At 45.5% G+C, this 19964-nt stretch overlaps 2 protein-coding genes across 7 annotated transcripts; one reads left to right on the forward strand and one right to left on the reverse strand.

Moving 5' to 3' along the window:
* Positions 1 to 273: 273 nt before the first annotated feature.
* AIRIM (AFG2 interacting ribosome maturation factor) lies at positions 274 to 5353 on the reverse strand. 4 transcript variants are annotated; one of them, XM_006134249.5, is made up of 5 exons: positions 5241 to 5353; positions 3298 to 3621; positions 1780 to 1959; positions 1175 to 1293; positions 274 to 722 (listed from the first exon to the last, which is right to left on the reverse strand). In XM_006134249.5, exons 2-5 carry the CDS (start codon positions 3567 to 3569, stop codon positions 685 to 687), a joined length of 609 nt encoding a protein of 202 aa, XP_006134311.3. In that variant the 5' UTR covers positions 3570 to 3621; positions 5241 to 5353; the 3' UTR covers positions 274 to 684. The 4 variants fall into 4 exon arrangements, 2 of the variants coding, with proteins under 2 accessions (XP_006134311.3, XP_075764669.2); XM_075908554.2 differs by lacking the exon at positions 5241 to 5353 and adding an exon at positions 4500 to 4621; XR_012897564.2 differs by lacking the exon at positions 5241 to 5353 and adding an exon at positions 4500 to 4621 and having other exon boundaries at positions 693 to 722; positions 1175 to 1324; positions 1460 to 1959.
* CDCA8 (cell division cycle associated 8) lies at positions 4610 to 19083 on the forward strand. Of its 3 annotated transcripts, none has more exons than XM_075908552.1 (11): positions 4610 to 4632; positions 6095 to 6205; positions 7894 to 8022; positions 8866 to 8906; positions 10730 to 10805; positions 11106 to 11251; positions 12383 to 12462; positions 12914 to 13012; positions 16645 to 16771; positions 17604 to 17690; positions 18058 to 19083. In XM_075908552.1, exons 2-11 carry the CDS (start codon positions 6109 to 6111, stop codon positions 18094 to 18096), a joined length of 921 nt encoding a protein of 306 aa, XP_075764667.1. In that variant the 5' UTR covers positions 4610 to 4632; positions 6095 to 6108; the 3' UTR covers positions 18097 to 19083. The 3 variants fall into 3 exon arrangements, with proteins under 3 accessions (XP_075764667.1, XP_075764668.1, XP_006134312.1); XM_075908553.2 differs by lacking the exon at positions 4610 to 4632 and adding an exon at positions 4638 to 4769; XM_006134250.5 differs by lacking the exon at positions 4610 to 4632 and adding an exon at positions 5104 to 5232.
* Positions 19084 to 19964: the final 881 nt, after the last annotated feature.

Here is a 19964-nt window from a genome sequence, read left to right on the forward strand (position 1 = left end):
AGCCAGCTTAAAGCCGATTCCCCCCAGCATCTTCTCCGTGGGGGGGCAGGGAAGGCAGAGGCACAGGGGGGAAATGGTGCGAACGGGACCTGAAGCAGTCCCTGCTTGCACTGGGACCTGACTGCTGTGCCTCTGCCTTTGAAATGTAGTAAGCGCTCCACCTCACCCCTTATTGACTAACTGATGGAAATTCCATCGACTACTCGAATAGCTGATTAATTGAAATTTAACATCCCTATGGGGTAGAACTGCAGCATGCCCTTAAATCACAAATAATAAGACACATTTTTTATTAAAAATATATATATTTCCTTTAGCATACAAAAAATCCGTAAGTGCTGCTACTGCTGTCAGCTCTCCCCGAGTTAAAAAAAAGAAAGCCCACATCTGTCATGTTCCTCCTTGTCTTCGATTTATTGAGCCCAGACACTGTTTCAGCTGCTACATCAAGTCCACTTTCATAAGCCAAGGAAGCAGCAGGATCACTCTCATTCACTACCAGGCTTGTTCCACTTTTAACAGACCACGTAGCTCATAGCATAGAGCAAGGGAAATACCCTCCACTGGGCTAATCCAGCTTCTTTATGGAGATCCGGAACAAGGTGTCATCCTACACACCCAAAACAAATCATTTTACACAGATCCTCTGTCTTCTCTCTGCAAGCTGGTTAGTAATAGAGCCCCTCACAGAGTCTCCGAAAAGGAGACCTTTAGAAGAGTGTCTAAGGTGGAAGGAAAGAAAAGAAGCCATTAATGTTGAACTACATGTTATTTTTATTATCACTCACCCCCCCTCAGAACTTGCCCAATTACCACTAATGACCAATGGGGAAAACTCACCACCAATACAGTATCTTAGGGGGACTAGTAAACGGGATACTGAACCTTTTGCCTCGATTCAAAGATTCCAGTTGCAGACAAATCCAGGTTTGTAGTGACTTCAAATTGTTACTATATAGTGATTGTTCAGCAAGTCTCAGTACAGTTCCCAGAGGACAAGAGTCCATACCACAAATACTATCCCACAATTCCAGCACTAGCTGACAGACATTGTGGCTGCATAGTACAGATTCGGGAGATAAAGAGTGTCCTTCAGACTTCAGGGTGACCATGCCAGCCCCTTTCAATAGCACTAAGCTCATACTATGATATTTAAGAGCTGTTATGAAAATACCTTGAACTATGTTTCGGCTGTTGTGCTCCAAAATCCTGTCCCAGGACTGCGGCAAGGTTTGCATGTCTGGCAAGTTCTCATATCTGATTTGGAGGAGGAGGAGTTTAATCTCCAGGTATCTTTCTGGAAGGTAAGGACTGAAATGCCAGGCTGGGGGAAGAGAATACACATGCAGGCTGACTTCTTAGGAAGCTATGAGCTGAGAGAGAGTAGGGTTCCATTGCAGCCCTGCAGTCTAAGTCCCACTCCCACCAGGACATGCTGAGAACTCAAGTTTTGTTGTACCTTGTCAAAACACAGTAACAGTAGACATTCCAAGTAGCTAAGCGTCTTCACCCTCTAGGAACCGTATTTACTAGTTTTGAGAATTAACTTATTAAAAGTGTTCCCTATTCATCTCATTTCCCTTGGCCAAAACTGGGAACAGGTACAATCTGCTTGAGCAGTCCATCTGGGTCCTTGATGAGGTTTTATTGCCACCTTACTGGTCCCAAGCTGATAACTCAAAAATAAAGAAAGGTAAATGCCGTTCTGTTGACATGAATCAAGATAATCTCCTTGGCCTGTTTGAGCTACAAACTTTTGACTCTTCTAGTGAAGGATACACATGTCGGTAATATCTCTCAATATCATGCAGCCATTCCAACATGTCAGCCAGCGAGGGGTTAAGAGCAGAACGCTGCACAGAAGCTTGAAATCCTAGCACATCCGCATTCTGCTCATAGAGTTGGAAAACAGTGCCCACGTAACCACTAACTGCATCCCGCACTTTCTGTAAGTCAGCTCTGTCAAAACAAGAGTAATACTTAGCACTCTATTTTCCAAAGGGTGGCCTCATTCACTTTACACCCCAAAACAAATTACATGGACATGTCTAAGTACCTGCTTTAAAAAAACCCAACAATGATGCATCCTGCAGTGACATTTGGGTGAGTTCGACAATATGCAGTACATGTTACTTGAACAGAAACTAGGGAATTAATGTGAGGAAAAGGCAAACCAATGTGACTATATAACTGATAATATAGAGCAGTTTTTAACCTTTTTTCTCATGACCTGACCCAGTTGAAGAAAATTGTTGATGCCCATGCCCTAACATAATTTGACTATAGTGTGGGTTCTGGGGTGGGGCTGAAGATAAGAGTTTTGGGGTGTAAAAGGGGGCTCTGGCTTGGGGGGGAGGTCAAGGCTGGAGCAGAAGGGGCTTACTTTGAGTGTCTCCCCATCAGTGGTGCTACAGGAGTTCTAAGGCAGGCTTCCTGCTGCTCCCAACACCAGACCATGCTGTATCCCAGCCAATGAGTGCGTAGCGAGTGCTCGGGGCTGGGGAAGTGCACAGAGCCCTCTCCCACTAGGAGCCGAGCCTATTACTGGCTGCTGCTGGTGCACAGAGCAGTTTGCGGTGCCAGGACAGGCAGATAGCTGCCTTCGAACCCTCACTGGTCACTCTGCAGGAATGAGACCCAGTGCCTGACACTCCATGACCCAATACTGGGTTGTGACCCGTAGTTTGAAAACCATGGATAAAGAGCATGTTATTGAAAGTATGAACCAATTACATAACTTAGAGACATTGTAATTTGAAATCTAATGAATACTTTTAACTCCTTTAAATTATTAGGTATTACACATGGCTGAGACCTGCAGTTATTCTTGTGGTTTTACAGTTACCTATTTTTTTTAAATGTTTGTCCCACACAAATGCACATACTTCCCAGATTCTGTAAGAAAGACTGACACAAAATGAGGACAAGGCGTAAAAATGAATATTAACACTCGGCCAGATTCATAGCTATTGTAAATCAGCAAAGCTCCAGCAGGACTCAAAGGTGCTACATGGATTGACACCAGCTGAGACTCTGGCCCACCACATAAAGATGAAGTAAACAAACTGAAAGACAGAGAATAATTTTCATGTGTTATTATTATGTGTGTTAGGATAATAGCTGCAGCATTTCCAGAAAGAAGCGTGACACTTATCCCTTTGACTTGACTTATCCGCTCTCCTTCAGATGTGAACTCTGCAAATAGGCCAGACAGAGACATTCCAGCTCTCCCAGCATATCTGTCTGGGCTTTCATGATGCTCACAACTTTAAAGGACTTGACACAACAGCCTCTTACACTTTGCCTCCCAGTTCTTCCAGCAGGATCTCAGCTGCACAGCGCTGTTTGTACTTCAGCTGCTCTTCCAGATCTGGGAAACTCCGCAGTGGTGTATGAGCAAACGTGACCTTTTGGCAGGCCTGCATCTGCTCAGCCAGATTGCTGAGGGAGCTCAGAAGAGGCTTGCAATCCGTCAGCGCCTGCTGCCAAACCTCTTGCTGCTGCTGTACGGTGTGGAAGCACTTCTGCAGGGACTGACGGAGGACCAGAACGGCTGGGCTCTCGGACATCCTCTTATAGGCAGACCCAGAGTATAGCCCAGGATAGGCACCGCCCAGACACCTGCAATAAGCACACACAGGTTGTGACGGCGCGTTGGGGGTCCCCCGTCTCCTGCACCCCGAAATGGCACAAACATACTGCACCAGCCGGTGAAATAGAGGAAGTTTATTGCCTCTTCAGGATACAGCACAGCACAGATGTAATCTGGTCCCAGAGCTGGGCTAGGATGCCTCAGGCCCCCTTGAGATGGGGGGAGACTGGGCCCCTAAACTCCAGCCCCTTTCCCTAGGCTGTCTCCTCCATGCTCCCAGACAGCCACCAACTCACTCTCCTCCAGCTCTGCCCCCCAGCCAGGGCAGCCTCCACCTTCCTTTGTTCCTCTCCATGGGGGGTGTCTGGCCATACTGGTTTGCATAGTGACTCATCCTGTTTCGCTGGGTCGTGGTACCCACGGCAGCCAGTGGGGGTTACCCCAGAGCCAGCAGCATAGAAACCAGCCAGGTACCCCCACTACGTCACACAGGTATAGAGGTTCTCCTGCCCCTCTGTCCATGCTCACCCGCCTGCCCACCCACCAGCGCCACTGACTGAGAAGCGCAGGCCTCAGGGGACCAGGCAGCTCCTAGACGAGAGTTTGCTTTAGAAATAGGAAACTGGGGGGGGGGTCCAATTTATGGGGTGGACACATTTGAGGGTAGAGCCCCGCCCGAGTGGGGGGGGGGTGTCTCTACATGGGAGCCAACGGGGGCGGGGAGCAGGGCCCCAGGGGGTCTCCATGTGGGGGGAGGAGCATGGCTGGGGGGGGGATGCAGGGAATCTCCATGAGGGGACAAAGGGGGAGGGGGAGCAAGGCCCCGGGGGGAGGGGCGGAGGGTCTCCATGGGGGGAGCCGGGAGAGCGTCGGAGAGGGGCAACCTGACCCCAGGGCCCACCCTTACCTGAGCCCCGCAACCACAGCGACGTCCCTGCCCCCGGCGCCTGCCGGGAAGTGTAGTTCCGCCCTACGGGCCGGAAATGACGCAGCCAGTTGGCGAAGCGGAAGTCTCCCCGTCGGCTCCGCTGCTGGGAGAGGTAGGGCGCGTTCGCCCTCCCGCCTCCCGCGGGCGGCCGTTGCCTGTGCGCGTGCGCCGCGCGCCGTTCCGCGCGCCTGATTGGGCGGCCGGGTTTGAATGTAGCTGCGGCGGCTCGCGCGCGTTGGGAGCGAGTTGGTCAGTGGGGCTGCGGGGCGCCGTGGGGCGCGGCTGGGTGGGGGTGGGGGCGAGGTGAGTCCCCCTCTGGTGTGGGGGGGGGATGGTGAGGTGAGGGGACCCCGATGGGGGGGTAATTCTGAGGGGGGGTCCCGCTCTGCGGTGAAGGAATCGCGGGGCGTCGGGGTCCACTTTGCGGGGGGGAGGGGCGAGACCGAGCTGCGTTGGGGAAGCACGCGCGGGAGGGGGGGGGACACCTCCAGACCCCCCCCTTCTGTCACGTGTTCCTCCCTCCTCCCCAGCAATGGCCCTACCCCAGGGCTTCCCAGCCTGCCCGCTCCAGTTCAATCACCTCCCGGTGTCAGCGTCTGGGGGGGTCTCGCTCCCAGGCTGCAGCGCCCCAGAGCCCTGTGGCTCCTTCAACGGTTTTATTTGGGCGCCCGCTTCCTCGGGTGCGCGCAGGGGGAGCGTCCGTTTGGCAGGGGTACGTACCTGGGTGGGAACCAGCCATTCCCAGGGGCTGCTGGGACTCCGTCGGATCGTGTCCATTTTGCATCTGAAGGTCCCGCTCCATAGTTTCCCCCGAAGTCTGTTTTCGAAGGTTTTTTTTTGGCCAGGCGGGCAACTTGCAAGTCTGTTACTGAGCAGGAGCCATCGCTGTAAGAAATTGGGGCAGGGCAAGGGGTTCCCAGCCGGCTTTGTCTACAAGACAGAGGTGATGCGGATTGGGGCCGGGCATGGCTGTTCCTGACGCATCCTCATTCCAGGACAAAAGCATTGTGGGTCTGTTTAACTTCTTCTGCCCAGAGGCTCCAACCGGGGTCGGGAAGGAATTTTCCTCCAGGGTAGATTGGCAGAGGCCCTGGAGGTTTTTCGCCTTCCTCTGTAGCATGGAGTACAGATCACAGCTGGAGGATTCTCTGCATCTTGGGGCCTTCAAGTATTTGAAGGCTTCAATATCTGAGATATAGGTGAGAGGATTATTCTAAGAGGGGTGGGTGAGATTCTGTGGCCTGCACTGTGCAGAGGGTCAGACTAGATGATCATAATGGTCCCTTCTGACCTTAAAGTCTATGAGCCCTATGTTGTTCAGACAAGCCCATGCCGAGCTTTCAGCCCCATGCCACCTCTGGTGGAGCTACTGCCTGGTATTGGGGAACCACTCATCTGTCTGGGGCACCAATGCGTCGCTCTACGTTGTAGCTTGCTGTTGGCCTAGGAGCCCTGATTTTTCAATGAGGATAGAGCAGCAGTAGCTCCCAAAAGACTAGAGTCCTCTTGTCTCTAACTGGCAAGTGTCTCCTCCTTGTATGAATGCAAATGGCTGTTTCCGTTCTGCTACACAGATCTATCTGACACCATGGCACCATCCAAGAAGAAAACAAACAATGGTACCAGCAAAAACAATGTGAAAAAGAAAAAGCTGGCTGCATTTTTAAAGGACTTTGACTGTGAAGGTAACCATTCCACTCATTCATAAAACTTGTTCTCTACAAAGACTTTAGGGCCCTGAGTTGTTTTCCAGGTTAATTTAATGTGTGTCTATTTAGTTCATGATTTTTAGTATCTAGCAAACTTATGAATTTAAGTTCCCAGGCTCTTCTTTTGTAGGTGTTGTACAGGTTACCTTTGAGGATGAGGTAAGAGAGGTCAGACATAGGCTGATTCCTCTGCGAAAAGTGTGTGCCCGGAGGGAAAACAGTATTTTTGACTCTTATTATGTTTTGGTGTGAGTTCATTTTAAGTACATAGTGTTTGTCTGGTTTCACTGTTTCAATGTTACTGTGACACATTTACTACCATTGGGCGAGATACATCACATAGGGTGTGTCTAGACTACATGCCTCCTTCGAGGGAGGCATGTAGATTAGCCAGATCGGAAGAGGGAAATGAAGCCGCGATTAAAATAATCGCGGCTTCATTTAAATTTAAATGGCTGCCCCGATCTGCCGATCAGCTGTTTGTCGGCAGATCGGGGCAGTCTGGACGCGATGCGCCGACAAAGAAGCCTTTCTTCATCGGCACAGGTAAGCCGAGGCTTACCTGTGCCGATGAAGAAAGGCTTCTTTGTCGGCGCATCGCGTCCAGACTGCCCCGATCTGCCGACAAACAGCTGATCGGCAGATCGGGGCAGCCATTTAAATTTAAATGAAGCCGCGATTATTTTAATCGCGGCTTCATTTCCCTCTTCCGATCTGGCTAATCTACATGCCTCCCTCGAAGGAGGCATGTAGTCTAGACACACCCATAATATGATAGACATGCTTACAAGCCATGGATTTTGAGGGGTGTGTCATTGCAGCACTGGAAATATGCTTACAGGTTTTTCTTTGTTGTGGCCGTGTCTGGTGCTGCTTTGAGTTAATGTCTTGGTCTGTGGAGGCCTTATTTCTGATGATGGGATTGGGGGATTGTATAAAGGCCAGAAGAGGGTTCAGAAAAGAAATCTTTCAGGATATCCCCATCAAGTATGGGTTGTAATTGTTTAATGATATCCTTTATGGGTTGTAGTTAGGGATGTAAAATCCTGTTTAATTGGTTAATCAATTAAAGGGGAGCCGGGGAGTGGGGGCTGAGCTGGAGTGGCTCTCTTCCTGCAGCGTGCCTGGGCCCGCTGTGGACAGTGACTGCTCCGGAGTGCCCGTGTCCGTGGCAGGCCCTTGCGGGGCTATAACAGCTCCCCTGTCCATGCTTGGTGGGTAACTGCTCTAGCCCTGCACCTGTTAACCAGAACTGGTAAGCAATATCTGTTAAAGGTGATGCTTACTGATTAACCTTTCACATTCCTAGTTGCAATACAGGTGGTAGGTCACAATCTGTTCTACCTTTATGGAATTTTTCCATCAACCTAGCTAGTGCCTCTCGAAGCGGATTGCCTTCATTGATGGGTAAGGTAAAACCCTACTATTCCCTACTATTGGTATTAGGACTGTCTGTGCAGAAGCACTGTAGACATACTTTTATGCATTTTAATTAACTCACTTGGGATGAATGAAATAGATTTGATCAGAAAAGCGTGTTCATAAGGGAATAGATTTTTGCTGATGTTCAGAGAAACATAAATTCAAGCCTTGATGTGTAAATCCTAAATAATATTTTTGTTCTATATATTTGTTAATCGTACCATTTTCTTTTTTTCGTTTAGTCCAAACTAGAATTGATCAGATACAAACAAATGGGCGAAGTCTTCTCAAGGAGTTGGATAATCTTTATAACATAGAAAACCTCAGACTTCCTCTAGCACTGAGAGAGATGAACTGGCTTGACTACTTTGGTATGGTCCATCCATTCCCATATGTGTTGACAACATAATTTTGAGCTGTAACTGAGTTATGAGTTAAATTTATTCAGTTAGTGGACTTTGTTTCCCTCCCTCCCGATTATTTGGGCCGAGAGAATTGCCAGCCTCCTGGGCAAGGTGGGAAGAGACTGCTTCCATGCTCCCAGAAGGGCAGAGCTGGGGCAGCCAGCCCTCAGAGTCACCTGGAGAGTGCTAGATGGTGCTCCAGCAGCGATTAAAAGGGCCCAGGACTCTGGCCACTGCTATGACAGCGGTGGCCTAGAGCCCCAGTCCCTTTTGAATTGCTGGCTCCCGGGGCAACTGCTCCCTTCTTCCCATCCCCACCCTGTAGCAGGCCAGCATACAATGAATACGTAAACATAATTACTATTGATATTGTCATTGTTATCTATAATTATGTTATTTCTTTTATAATACATTGCATTTAAAGTCAGTATATTAGATACATTTATTTGTATGAAAGTGCTAAATCAAAATAAGACTTCACAAGTTTTTCCTTTGTATATCTTAAAGTCACTGGTACATGAGCCAATGTAAAGTGTGACACTGGATTAACTAGGTGTACAATCATGTGCTTAAAAATCTTTGGAAATAAGAAGAGGCAAATTGAATACCCTGTCCATATGGATTCATAAACAACCACAGATTTGTGGTTTAAGATAACTCTTGCTTTCATACTAGTTTCTTTAGCTTAAGCTAGTCATTAACTGTCAAGAAATGCTCATTGTTTGGTTGTTTAATTCTATGCAAGTATAAATTTTTAATATTGCATAAATTACTCTGGTTATTCATTAATTTAAAAAATTCCGTCTCCAGCTAAAGGAGGAAGTAAAAAGGCCCTAGAAGAAGCAGCAACGGTAGGTAACGTATATCCAGTGTAGCAACTAAGCCAGATAATAGGAATTTCTTTTTTAGTGCTATTGTATAATGTATTTAGGAGCTAGGGATGTCAAGAAAGAGGTAATTTGACTACACAATTAGTCAAAAAGGGAAAGTTGTCTGTCCTGGCTCATGCTGATACAGGAGCTACCCCCATTGTGGCTTTGTGATCTAAAGACAGTAAGAGCTGGGCGTGCTCTTACTACATTTCAAATGCAGAGCCGCAGTGGTGGTAGTTCATGGTTGCAGCGTGAGCTGGGAACGAAGAGTCCCGGCTTCTGCCGGGTCTGGGACAGCTGCAGCTCTGCATTTTAAATTAGTAAGAGCCACTTGAATCTTACTACATTTAAAATGCAGAGGTGCAGTGATCCCGGGCCAGCGTGAGCCGGGACTGCTCAGTCTGACTCCCACTGTGCCCAGCAGCCCCTGTTCAAGGTGGCCCAGGATGACAGTGCGGGGGGAGGCAGTGCTGAGGGGAACCAGCTCCCCCCAGCATTGGTTCCTGTTCCCCCTTCTCTCCGCTGCCTCTGATATAGAGGCAGCAAGGGCGGGGGAGCGAGTAGTCGAGGACTCGACTCAGTTACCCAATAAGCTTAGGTTTGTCGGGTAGTCGTGTACTCAACTACTCACTTCCCATTTAGTAACCCAATCTTTATTTTAAATCATTGATTCATTTTAAGACTCTTATTACAGCACTTTGTGAAAGGAATAAATAAGACACTAAATATTTGTAGTCTATCCAAAGTGCTAGCTTTCTCCTTCAATTACTTGGTTTATGTTAAATCATGCCACTCCTTTCTACAAAATACATCTCTAGTCTCCTTTGCAGAGCATTTTAGTGACCATTGTAACTCACTTCATTGTTATGGATGCCATCTAATACAGATTTCTCTAGAAACTTTACTGAGGCCAGGACTACACTCAAAAGTTTGGTCATCTCAGCTGCATCACTCAGGGATGTGAAAAGACCACACCCCCGAGCCACATAGTTAAGGTGACCTAAGCTCCAGTATAAACAGCCCTTGGTTTATGGAAGAATTTTTCCATCAACCTTGCTGCTGCCTGTTGGAGATATGGATTAACTATGCTTATGGGAGAACTCCTCCCTTTCCTGTAGTGAGTGTCTATAGGGAAGTTGTATGGTGGCTCATCTGCATCGTTTCAAGTGTAGAAAAGCCCTGAGTCTCAAGCGTTTTGTAGCTGGGAGACTTGTTCCTGAATCCTGTAACTATCTCTTACTTAGAGGCTTTTCAAGTTTCAGAAAACTTGCCTTGTAATTCAAACTGGTTCTCTGCAGTTGATAGCAGGTGCCTGATTTTGATTTTTAAAGATGTGGAAAATAGCAAGTGTCCTGAGATCCTTTCTGTCATGGCACATAGCTAAAAGTTTTCAATTTTAAATCTTTTTATAGGAAGCCATTTTCTGCAATGGAATCTTGGCTTGCCTGCCAGTGATGCTAATTGACTAAACAAATGTTAAAACAGTGTTTCCTTACTGTTACCGTGCCCTCTTTCCCAGATAATATGCATTTCTTTGAAAACCAGAAAGTTAAATAGAGATTGGACTGAAATGTTTTGGGATTAGGAATAGAGGTAGCACCTGAATAAAGCCCTTCAGTGCTTAATGATGGGCAGGTCTTGCAAGCTATTACCATTTCTAAAATACTGGGGAAGCATGAACACAGAAAAGTGCAAAGCAGCATGGAGACGTTTTTATTGTAAAGTAATGGTTTTACACTGCTGTTTGTAGGCATTTAGGATGAAATAGTTCTTTACTAATACAAATGGTATTTTGGTTTTAGGCAGATTTGGAGCTATCAGAAATAAGCAAACTAACAGCAGAAGTTATCCAGACACCTTTGAGACTTGTCAAGAAAGGTCAGTTTGCTGAGAAGCATTAATGAATGCAATCAATAGTTGAATTATTTTGTTCCTTTAAGAAACAGCTGTTACCTCACTCTGATGTTACATCTGGACAATATTAGCTTAGATTTGCTAACCCTTACAGAAGTGTTATTCACAGTGTTAATAGAGATTGGACTGAAATGTTTTGGGATTAGGAATAGAGGTAGCACCTGTCTTTCATAAACCTAATAACTTGTTTCCCAAACTTCATGACTCCTTTCTTTTCAATATGCTTTAATTTTTTTCAATTTGGACACTATTTTTTCCTTCTAGCTGAAAAATCCAAACAGGATATTGATGCCATTGAAGAAGAAACAGAACTAAAATTGCTTCCTGTGGCAAAGAAGAGCAAACAGGATAGCAAAGCCCTTGAAGAATCAGAATTAGAACATGAAAATGTTAATCCCAAAACAGGGAAGGTAAATAATTGATTTTATTGGAGTCATGGCCCGGGCAAGAAGTTAGTTGACTGTTGCTCAAGGTGTTGCTTATATGTTTACTTGTCATAGGCTGGCTATCCATTTTAATCAGCTTTATAGGTTTATATAATCTTTGTATTTTAAATTTGCAAAATATAACTTTACAACTAGTTTTGCTTTTCATTTGAAAAAGCTCTCTGTACAGTGTCTTTCGCCGTTTCCCCTCTATACTTTACAGTCAATTTCTCTAGTTTGTTTCTGTGTGAAAGACCATACGTTAGGGAGAGAATTTATTTTAAAAGGGGGAAATGTGTAAAATCACAAACTCAGGGACTGAGGGTATTTTTATATATTTTGTCTCTTCAAACCTTCAATGAGAAACTGTAGTTTCCCTCTTTGCTTCATGGCCTTAATTCGATTTTTCATGAGATCGGAATCCCCATAATAATATATGCATGCCTTAGACTCCATTATGATGTAAAACACACAACCCAATCAAAAGTTTAAAGAAACATTGTATATTCCTTTTCTCTTAAATTGTATGTTCAACCTCCATCATGTTCTGGGAGCAGGAGTCTCTTTACCCAAGACTGATCTAACTAACTATTTGAACTTTGATATCTATGGAAAAGAATTCTACACAAATCCCCATATCTTCCCCAGCTCAGCTATAGTCTATAATAGAGCCAAGACTCTAAAAGGAAAGGTTTTCCACCTTTTTGAACACCTGATAAGAACAGTGAGTCCTGTTCTTCGGTTCTGGTTATCAGCTAGGGATGGAAAGGGTTAGCCTTTCTTGACAGATAACCATGAGCCTTGCCAGGCTGGAGCAGCCTGCAGTAAGGTGCAGCGAGCCCAGCCTGGCACAATTGAAGCAACCTGTGGTGCGGTGGGCCCAGTTGGACTGGAGCAGCCCTTGCGTGATGTGGCGAGTCCTCATCCACAGCCTGGGCAGGGGACTGCTCCAGGGTTAACCAGTTAAACCTAGCATCTAACTGGTTAACATTTTAAATTATAACGCTGGTAATAGGGAGGTTAATTATGTCAGTTGTGGGAACACTTCAGAACTTGATGTGAGTTGTTTATTGATCATGAATTAGTAAATCATTTTCTGAGTTCTGTGTGTTCCAGATGAAGACATCAACCAAAAAGGTGGCAGTTTCTAAAAGCAGAAGACCTCCATCAGCGAGAGTGAAACGCATTAGCAAAAGGTAAATTCTGGAGTGGTATGAATCCTTCTTTGTGGGGATGGAAAGGGGAGCCCAGAAATGATACTTCCAAAGTCCATCCCAACCCAACCATGGCTAAAGAGTAGAAAGTGACCTCCCTGACAAGGCATACTGTGTTAGAGTAGCTAACAAAAATATGGCAGCGGTACATGGAGGAGCTTTTCAGAAGGCAGTCTCCAGTTTGGTAACATGGTGTAGTGACAGACCAGCTGTTCAATATGAGGGTGTGTGGGATTTTACAAGCTGTCCTAAAGCTTCAATCTTTGCTGCCAGGTCAAGAGGCATTACCTGAAATCAGGAGAAACCTCTAATTTTCAGATACCCTAATATCATTCTCAGCTTTTCTAGTTAAGAAAAGTCAGTACTAAGAAACAGTTGCTAAAATAATCTTTTCAAAGGGCATCACCTTATCGCTTCCACTCTCTTTAAACAGGTCAAGCAAAAATAACTTTGTCACTCCAGCCCTTGGCCGTGTCACTGATGCCTGCACACGGGGATGGACCTCCACTGTCACCCCCAAGTTTGATTCCCGGTGAGGGTGAATTGATTAGCGAAGTTATGTAACTGTTTGTTATAGTGTCCTGCAAAATGTTTCTATGAAATATAAACATTGCCCAAGTGTCAAGGTATCTAATGTTGTGCTATTAGTCTTGCATGAAATAAGACAAAACGGTTGTAATTCTGTCCTGTGACAGTGGCTATTCATATCTAATCCATGTTATGAGAGCCATAATACTGTATAACAGTTCATACATTCAAAGTGCTGCAGAAATATTTACTAGCCTTCTCAACCCTGAAAAACTAAGTGTAACTGAGGTATAGAGGTGAGACTATTTGACTTAGAATACTAGGCTGGTAGAGACCTCAGGAGATCATCGAGTTCAGCCCCCTGCCCAAAGCAGGACCAATCCCAACTATATCATCCAAGCCATGGCTTTGTCAAGCTGAGACTTAAAAACCTCTAGGGATGGAGATTTCACTGCCTCCCTAGGTAACCTATTCCAATACTTCACCACCCTCCTAGTGAAATAGTTTTTCCCAATATCCAACTTCTCTAGTCTGGCACCCTTGGGACCTGACCAGAATTTGCCAAACCACGGGAGGTCAATATTATCTAGCAGAACGGTGAGGGGATAATTTTTGTTGGGGGGTGGTCACTCCAAGAATTTGGAAAGTGGTCAAGAGCTGCATTTTTCTGTGATATTAGTGGAGGAGGTGCGGGGTCTGGGATGGAGTTTGGATGCAGAAGGGAGTTTGGGAGTGGGATCTGGGAGGGTAGGTTGGGTGAAGGAGGTACACCTGGAGCAGGGGACTGGGTGCAGGGAGGACGTGCAGGTGTTTGGGTTGTGACCTAGGGCAGGGAAGCAGGATGCAGGAGGAGGTTTAGGGGTTTCGGTTGTGACCTGGGGCAGAGGATTGTGGTGCAGGGTCTGGGAGGGGATATGGGGGCAGAGGGTTTGGGTTATGTTGAGTAGAGAGGCAGGAGTGGGGAACAGAGAGTTGGGGAGGGTACTGGGGTGCTAGAGGCAGGTTCTGGTTAGAAGACTTGCGCAACACCCAATAAGCAGGTTTTTCATGCAGGCTCCCTGATTTCCCTGCCCTGCCCCTGCATGGGCTTCAGGGGCCTTGTGCATCTGTAAATTGCTGCAAGTCTGAAAGGAGGGGGAGAGCTTCAAACAAGCAGCTCCCATTTTCTGGAAACTGGGCAATGGGATTGTGCTGAGAGCAGGGGCAGCGTGTGAAGCCTCTGCCACCCTCCCCAAGGCTTGCAGCTGTTCAAAGACAAAACGTCCCCACAGCTGCTTTTCTGGGAGGGGAGGGAGAGGGGGGAGACAGACAGGTGGCCTACCTGAGTCTCCCTGCTGCAGCTGGGGCCAGATCTGGTGGTTTGGTGTGCTGGATTTGGCCCATAGGCCATATTTTGCCCAGCCCTGGTCTAGGAGCATTACCAATGCTTCCACTGCTTACTGGGCTCTTAGAAGACATTTGGGGATCAATTAAAGCTAAATAATAGCACAGAACACTGAGAGCCGGGACTGGTGCCTGTAAACAAAGTTTATGGGACCATGGTAATCATGACCACACCTGTGATAAGTAGACATCCGGCTAACTAAAATCATACTGGACCATGGATGTTGCCAGACCAGAGAGCACTGGACTAGAGAGGTTTAATTTGTACAATTAATAGGCTATTACTAGCAGAGCTAGGGTTAGAATATGAGACTGTGATTCCATATTCATTTGTACATGGCTTACTGTGCTCAGCCTTGTACTCTGCAATCAGCAAAGCTGTAATCTATTTGAATCATCTCCATATGGTATCTTCTCCTTTTCCTATGGTTCAAACACGTGCTTCTGATACATGAGAACATCTAACTGGTATGTAACTTATCTCTTAAACAGTCTGGCTGTGTCTAGACTGGCAAGTTTTTCCGCAAAATCAAATGATTTTGCGGAAAAACTTGCCAGCTGTCTACAATGGCCGCTTGAATTTCCGGAAAAGCACTGACGATCTCATGTAAAATCATCAGTGCTTTTCCGAAAATACTATGCTGCTCCTGTTCGGGCAAAAGTCTTTTTCCGAAAGACTTTTGCGCAAAAGGGCCAGTGTAGACAGCATAGTACTGTTTTCTGCAAAAAAGCCCCGATCCCGAAAATGGCGATAGGGGCTTTTTTGCAGAAAACCGCGTCTAGATTGGCCACGGACACTTTTCCGCAAAAAGTGCTTTGCGGAAAAGCATCCTGCCAATCTAGACACGATTTTTCCAAAAATGCTTTTAACGGAAAACTTTTCCGTTAAAAGCATTTCCGGGAAATCATGCCAGTGTATACGTAGCCTCTATGTACCTGATGAGAGGAGGATAGCTGAATTTTTAAAAAGCCCCTGAGGCAATCCTGGCAATTCTAAAAAGCCTAACTTTAGCAATAGACAAATTGATTGAAACTATAGTAAAGAACAAATCTACTAGACATTTGAGAAAGGGATATAAAATACGGTTTAAAATGTTAACTGCTTAAACTACTGGTATATGTTTAACAGGCCTGGTGCAGTAGGCCCAGCTGGGCTGTAGCGAGCCATTGCCCATGGCGTGAGCGGGGGCACTGCTCTGGCTGGGTTGGGCGCTGGAGTAAGGGAACAGCTTTATGGTAGGAATGTAAATAATTGTTTAATTAGTTAACCAGTTAATTACAGTTTTTAAACAGTTCCCTGCCTGCTGAGCCTGGGCCGCTCGGGCAGAGCTGGAGTGGCGGGTACTGGAGGCCTGCTCAGGCCAAGTTGGACCAGTTTGGGCTAAGGCATGGCCAGGACTCCCACCTCACCGCCCAATGTGGCTGGGTTTCCATCGGAGCCTCCCCATCCTGCGCAGCAGGCTACTTATACTTTAAGCTGTTCCTGCCAGATAAGCTAATGCTTATCAATTAACCACTTAAATAGTTAAATTTTCACATCCCTACTTTGTGGCCCTAGATTTTTGGCCTGAGTTTCTGTAGTCTTAGAGCCAGAAGCCTGTGATCCCAGTGAATAGGGTAGATGGAGGTCATAAAAAGAAAAAAAGAGAATAAACAAATACTTCTACATCCTGTAGCTCTGGACTCATTCTTTTAGATGAACCTTACACCAGGGCTACTCAATACGTGGCCTGTATGTTTGTGGCCCGTAGTGTGGTTTGAGGTACACGGGGCTCTACGCACAGCCCACAGGTGGGATCCTTTGAACATGGTCTCCCTGGGGAACACGCTCCACAACTGTGAGGCATCTCCAGGTGGGGTGAGCACTGAAAGATGCAAACGGATGGACTGGCTAGAACAGTGTGTCTGTGTTTCTAGTCCCCAGGGAGGAGGTGCCGTGGGAGCACCAGGGCATTGTGAGAAGTGCTTTGTATTCATTCCCGCCAGCATGAAAGAAGCTATTTGCATGTATATGCAACCACACTTAAGTTGCGGCCCTCGGCATGTGCTGGGAGTATTATTGTGGCCCCTGGGGCTTCCAAAGTTGAGTAGCCCTGCCTTGCACAATGGCCACATTTTTCTCCACTCTTCTGTTTCCTTTGAAAATGAGATGTTTGAAATCTCTAGCTGGGGAGAATCTCATGAACTGTACTTTGAACCATTTTAATGAGCTGCGGTAAAGTTATTCAGCAGTAACTTTGGCATGTCTTTCAGGCTTTTCAAGACACCAGGTCTTCGCACCCCTGCAGCACGTGAACATGTTTATATCGTTTCTGCAAACGGCAGCCCTCTTGCTAACAGCAATGACGTCATTATTACAGTCCCTGTTGGAGATGGGGAGGTAAATAGAAAGCTATTACAAATATAGGGAGATATTTGAATGGGTTTTGAAGTGCACCAGATGTAATTTAAAATAATGACTGGTAGCAAAATATGCCATAATGCAATGCAGCAAAGGCGTAAGATGAGTTTGTGGTCTCATGCAGCATCTGGTCCTATACTGGTAACTAGGGATGTGATGGTGTAAACAGATAATCCAATGAGCCTGGGCTCATTGGTTAACCTTCGTGGTTACATGCAACTTCCTCTACCCCGTGCTGCTGCCTCTGTATTAGAGGCAACAGGGGTGGGAGCAGGCAAGAGCCGGTGCTCACTGAACATTTCAGTGGTTACATGTTTACCAAAATACAGCTGATCCCTGACTTACGAACGAGTTATGGACCAAACATTTGGTCGTAACTTGAAGTGTTCGTAAGTCGGACCCCATTCATTTACATGCGACCGAACTGTTCGTAAGCGTGGATCGCGTTCGTAACTCGGGGACCGCCTTTACGACCATTTAATGGGGGAAGTTTGGTCGTAAGTATGAATGGTCATAAATCGACCATTTGTAACTTGAAGACTGTCTGTAAACACATTTTAACATCTCTACTGGTAACTAGTCCTGTTTTATCAGTAACCCTATGCTGGTCACCAACCAGTGGGTTCATCACTTTCTAGAAAAGCGGTATATAGTTCCCTATTCATAAATGTAGCAGTTTATCAGTCTTGCTAATAGATAATCCAGCTACTTCCATCTTGTTAGTATCTTTCACTGATTCCACATACAAACTAATATGTACCAGTCTGACTCAGCGGAACAGTAAGTGAGACTTGTGGTCTTTTCTGTACAGAACATTCGTTTAGCAGCTAGTGAGCTGACCAGAACAAATTTGAGTCATCTTAATGCAGAGACCCTGGGAATTATGAAGAAGTTATCAGTAAGTCATTATATACTTGGCTATGAATCGAAACTGGTCTTTTGTGGTGCTAGCATTGTCGTTTTCCCTGTCATTAAGTTAATGGGCCATTGGGTTTCATTAGACTACCACTCATCTTTCATCTTAAATTCTTTTCCTCATGGGTCTGCTTTGCTGGTCAGGGAAATATGCAAACTTGGGTCTTACGTTCAACTGGGCCCATCCTATGTACAAACAGTGCTTTCATTGGTGGGAGAGACTAGTGGTAATGTTTAGGGTTTAATTCAAGGGTGAACATGCCTTCCATTTTTACCAGTGTTGGTGGCTTTAGGATATGGAAGCTTGATTTCTTTACAACTGCTGTTTGTTAAATCTTTCTCCTTTTTAGGTTCGTCTTGCACAAGCATGCAGCAGCACAAAGACCTAAAGATGAAACTTCAAGGATATTGACTTTCTTTATAAATCTGGAACATTAATTTTAGAACTGCAACCTGAATTTTTACTCTATTTTTTACCTTTCTATCACGGTGGAAGTTAGGAACAGGTTTTCCATCTGCAATATATACTATGATTAGAATAGGTTGACTTCTTTTTGTACAGAAAAAAGTACTTAGTTTTCTGTTTCGAGATAGCTGTACCTTGGCCATGGATCCTCCAGGGTATGAGAGAGGCAAGTCAGGTGGATACAGCTTTCCTGGCCATCTGCTGAAGATGGAAGCAGTGGGACCTGTTGGATTACAGTTGTGATTGACAAAAGTTGTATCTGGTTTGGGAGCAAAAGCGGTGGAGCTGCTCATTGCACTTATTACCAGGCAAGTCTTCTGTTTGTCAATGTTGTCCTTGCAAGGCACTAGTGAGTTGTATTCTAATAGCTGGACTATGAATCTCTATTACACATCATTAATAAGAAGGTGGTAAATGAAAGCTTAGTTGCAAACCAGCTAATGAAGCTGCCAACATGATAGGGGTACAATGAATCTTTTGTTCTTCTCACAGCAGCCAGTGAACGTAATCCTGCTGTCCTGTTTACAGTGAACAATGTACTTGAAGTCTTTTATTGTACATCCTACATTTGTTTTTAAAGCAATGAATACACTGGTGTGTTCTTAAATCCATAATTGTACTGAGTTTTAAAACTTCTCTCTACCAAAACAGTCATCTAGACCTGCGAACTCCTTGGGTACATACACTTACTGGGGCAAGTCCCTTTCAGATTGCTGGAGGACAGTCTTCTGCACACAGGAACACTGCTGTCTTCTGCACCAGCACCTAGGGAGGAGACTGGGATGGGGCAGAGCCAAGTTCACTGTGTCTGGGTCTCCACTGGGATGATCCCTGCATTCTTTTAATGAACTAAAAAAGTGTTACATGATAAATACCATTTACAGATGGAATAAAATTAGTTACATATTCATTGACTTTTACTGTTTTAGAAAATTTCTGCTTTGCTTAATAGTGCATGGACAGCACTGAAGCATTAGAATGGTCCATGCCCAGTATTTCTGTGCTGGAAAAGCCTGAGGCCCTTCATAACTTCTGTGTAGGAATCCTTTGGGTGAACCCTGGCCTGGAACATCAGCTGTTCTGCTCAGGACCATTGTACACACAGTTTGCACAGTTCTGCAGAGTAGCTTTAAGAAGCCAGAATAAAAGTTCAGAAAGCTGGACTTTGCAACAAGATGTAACACCCTGTCTCTTTCCAAAGCAGAACATGATCACCAAGCTCTCTGGGTTTCTGTTCTGGGCTTCATTCCAGAACTTCTCCACCCTCTTTTCCTCTAATGCCTGTTCTTCCATACTGTCTCTGAGCCTCTTAGTCTGAAGTCCAAATACATTATAAACTAAGGCAAAACTGGAATAGGCAGGTCTCAACAATAAGATGCATGCCCTTTTCCTATTCTGTCCCAGCATATAATTCTAGTGACACTGTTAATATATAGCATGTGGCTCTACTTCTCATTATGCTTTACAGAAGGTAATTATTGTCCTGTTGTTAAGAAAAGGAATGGGACTATCTGGAAAAAAATCACGGAAAGTTCACTTGAACTTTTTTGAAGGAGAATTTTCATTTTTAGATTTAATTTTAATTCCAAACTTTTGTGTGTTCCCCTTTCCAGTCTCCTTTCTGCTTTTGTTCTCCACTGAGTAAAATAGAACAACTGACTAGGGTTTGTCTTTTCACATATTTCTTTATCTGCTGTAATTTTTCAAATCCTTTCCAATTGTGGAAGAGTTGAATTGCAAAAGGAAACATAACATTGAAACTCTGCTGCTCTGTATTTTTCCCAAATTCCC

The sequence above is a fragment of the Pelodiscus sinensis genome, chromosome 26, assembly GCF_052426305.1.
Source record: "Pelodiscus sinensis isolate ZL-2025 chromosome 26, ASM5242630v1, whole genome shotgun sequence".
Taxonomy (NCBI): Eukaryota; Metazoa; Chordata; order Testudines; family Trionychidae; genus Pelodiscus; species Pelodiscus sinensis.

Bases quoted from the DNA above. Each gene is read 5' to 3' on its own strand.
- CDCA8 (XM_075908552.1), top strand. From the start codon at position 6,109: ATGGCACCATCCAAGAAGAAAACAAACAATGGTACCAGCAAAAACAAT. The intron at 6,206-7,893 runs GTAACCATTCCA...TTTTTCGTTTAG, and splicing joins AAAGGACTTTGACTGTGAAG to TCCAAACTAGAATTGATCAG. The intron at 13,013-16,644 runs GTGAGGGTGAAT...CATGTCTTTCAG, and splicing joins ACCCCCAAGTTTGATTCCCG to GCTTTTCAAGACACCAGGTC.
- AIRIM (XM_006134249.5), bottom strand. From the start codon at position 3,569: ATGTCCGAGAGCCCAGCCGTTCTGGTCCTCCGTCAGTCCCTGCAGAAG. The intron at 1,294-1,779 runs GTATCCTTCACT...CCTTCCAGAAAG, and splicing joins GAGAGATATTACCGACATGT to ATACCTGGAGATTAAACTCC. The intron at 723-1,174 runs GTATTTTCATAA...CTTCCACCTTAG, and splicing joins CAGCCGAAACATAGTTCAAG to ACACTCTTCTAAAGGTCTCC.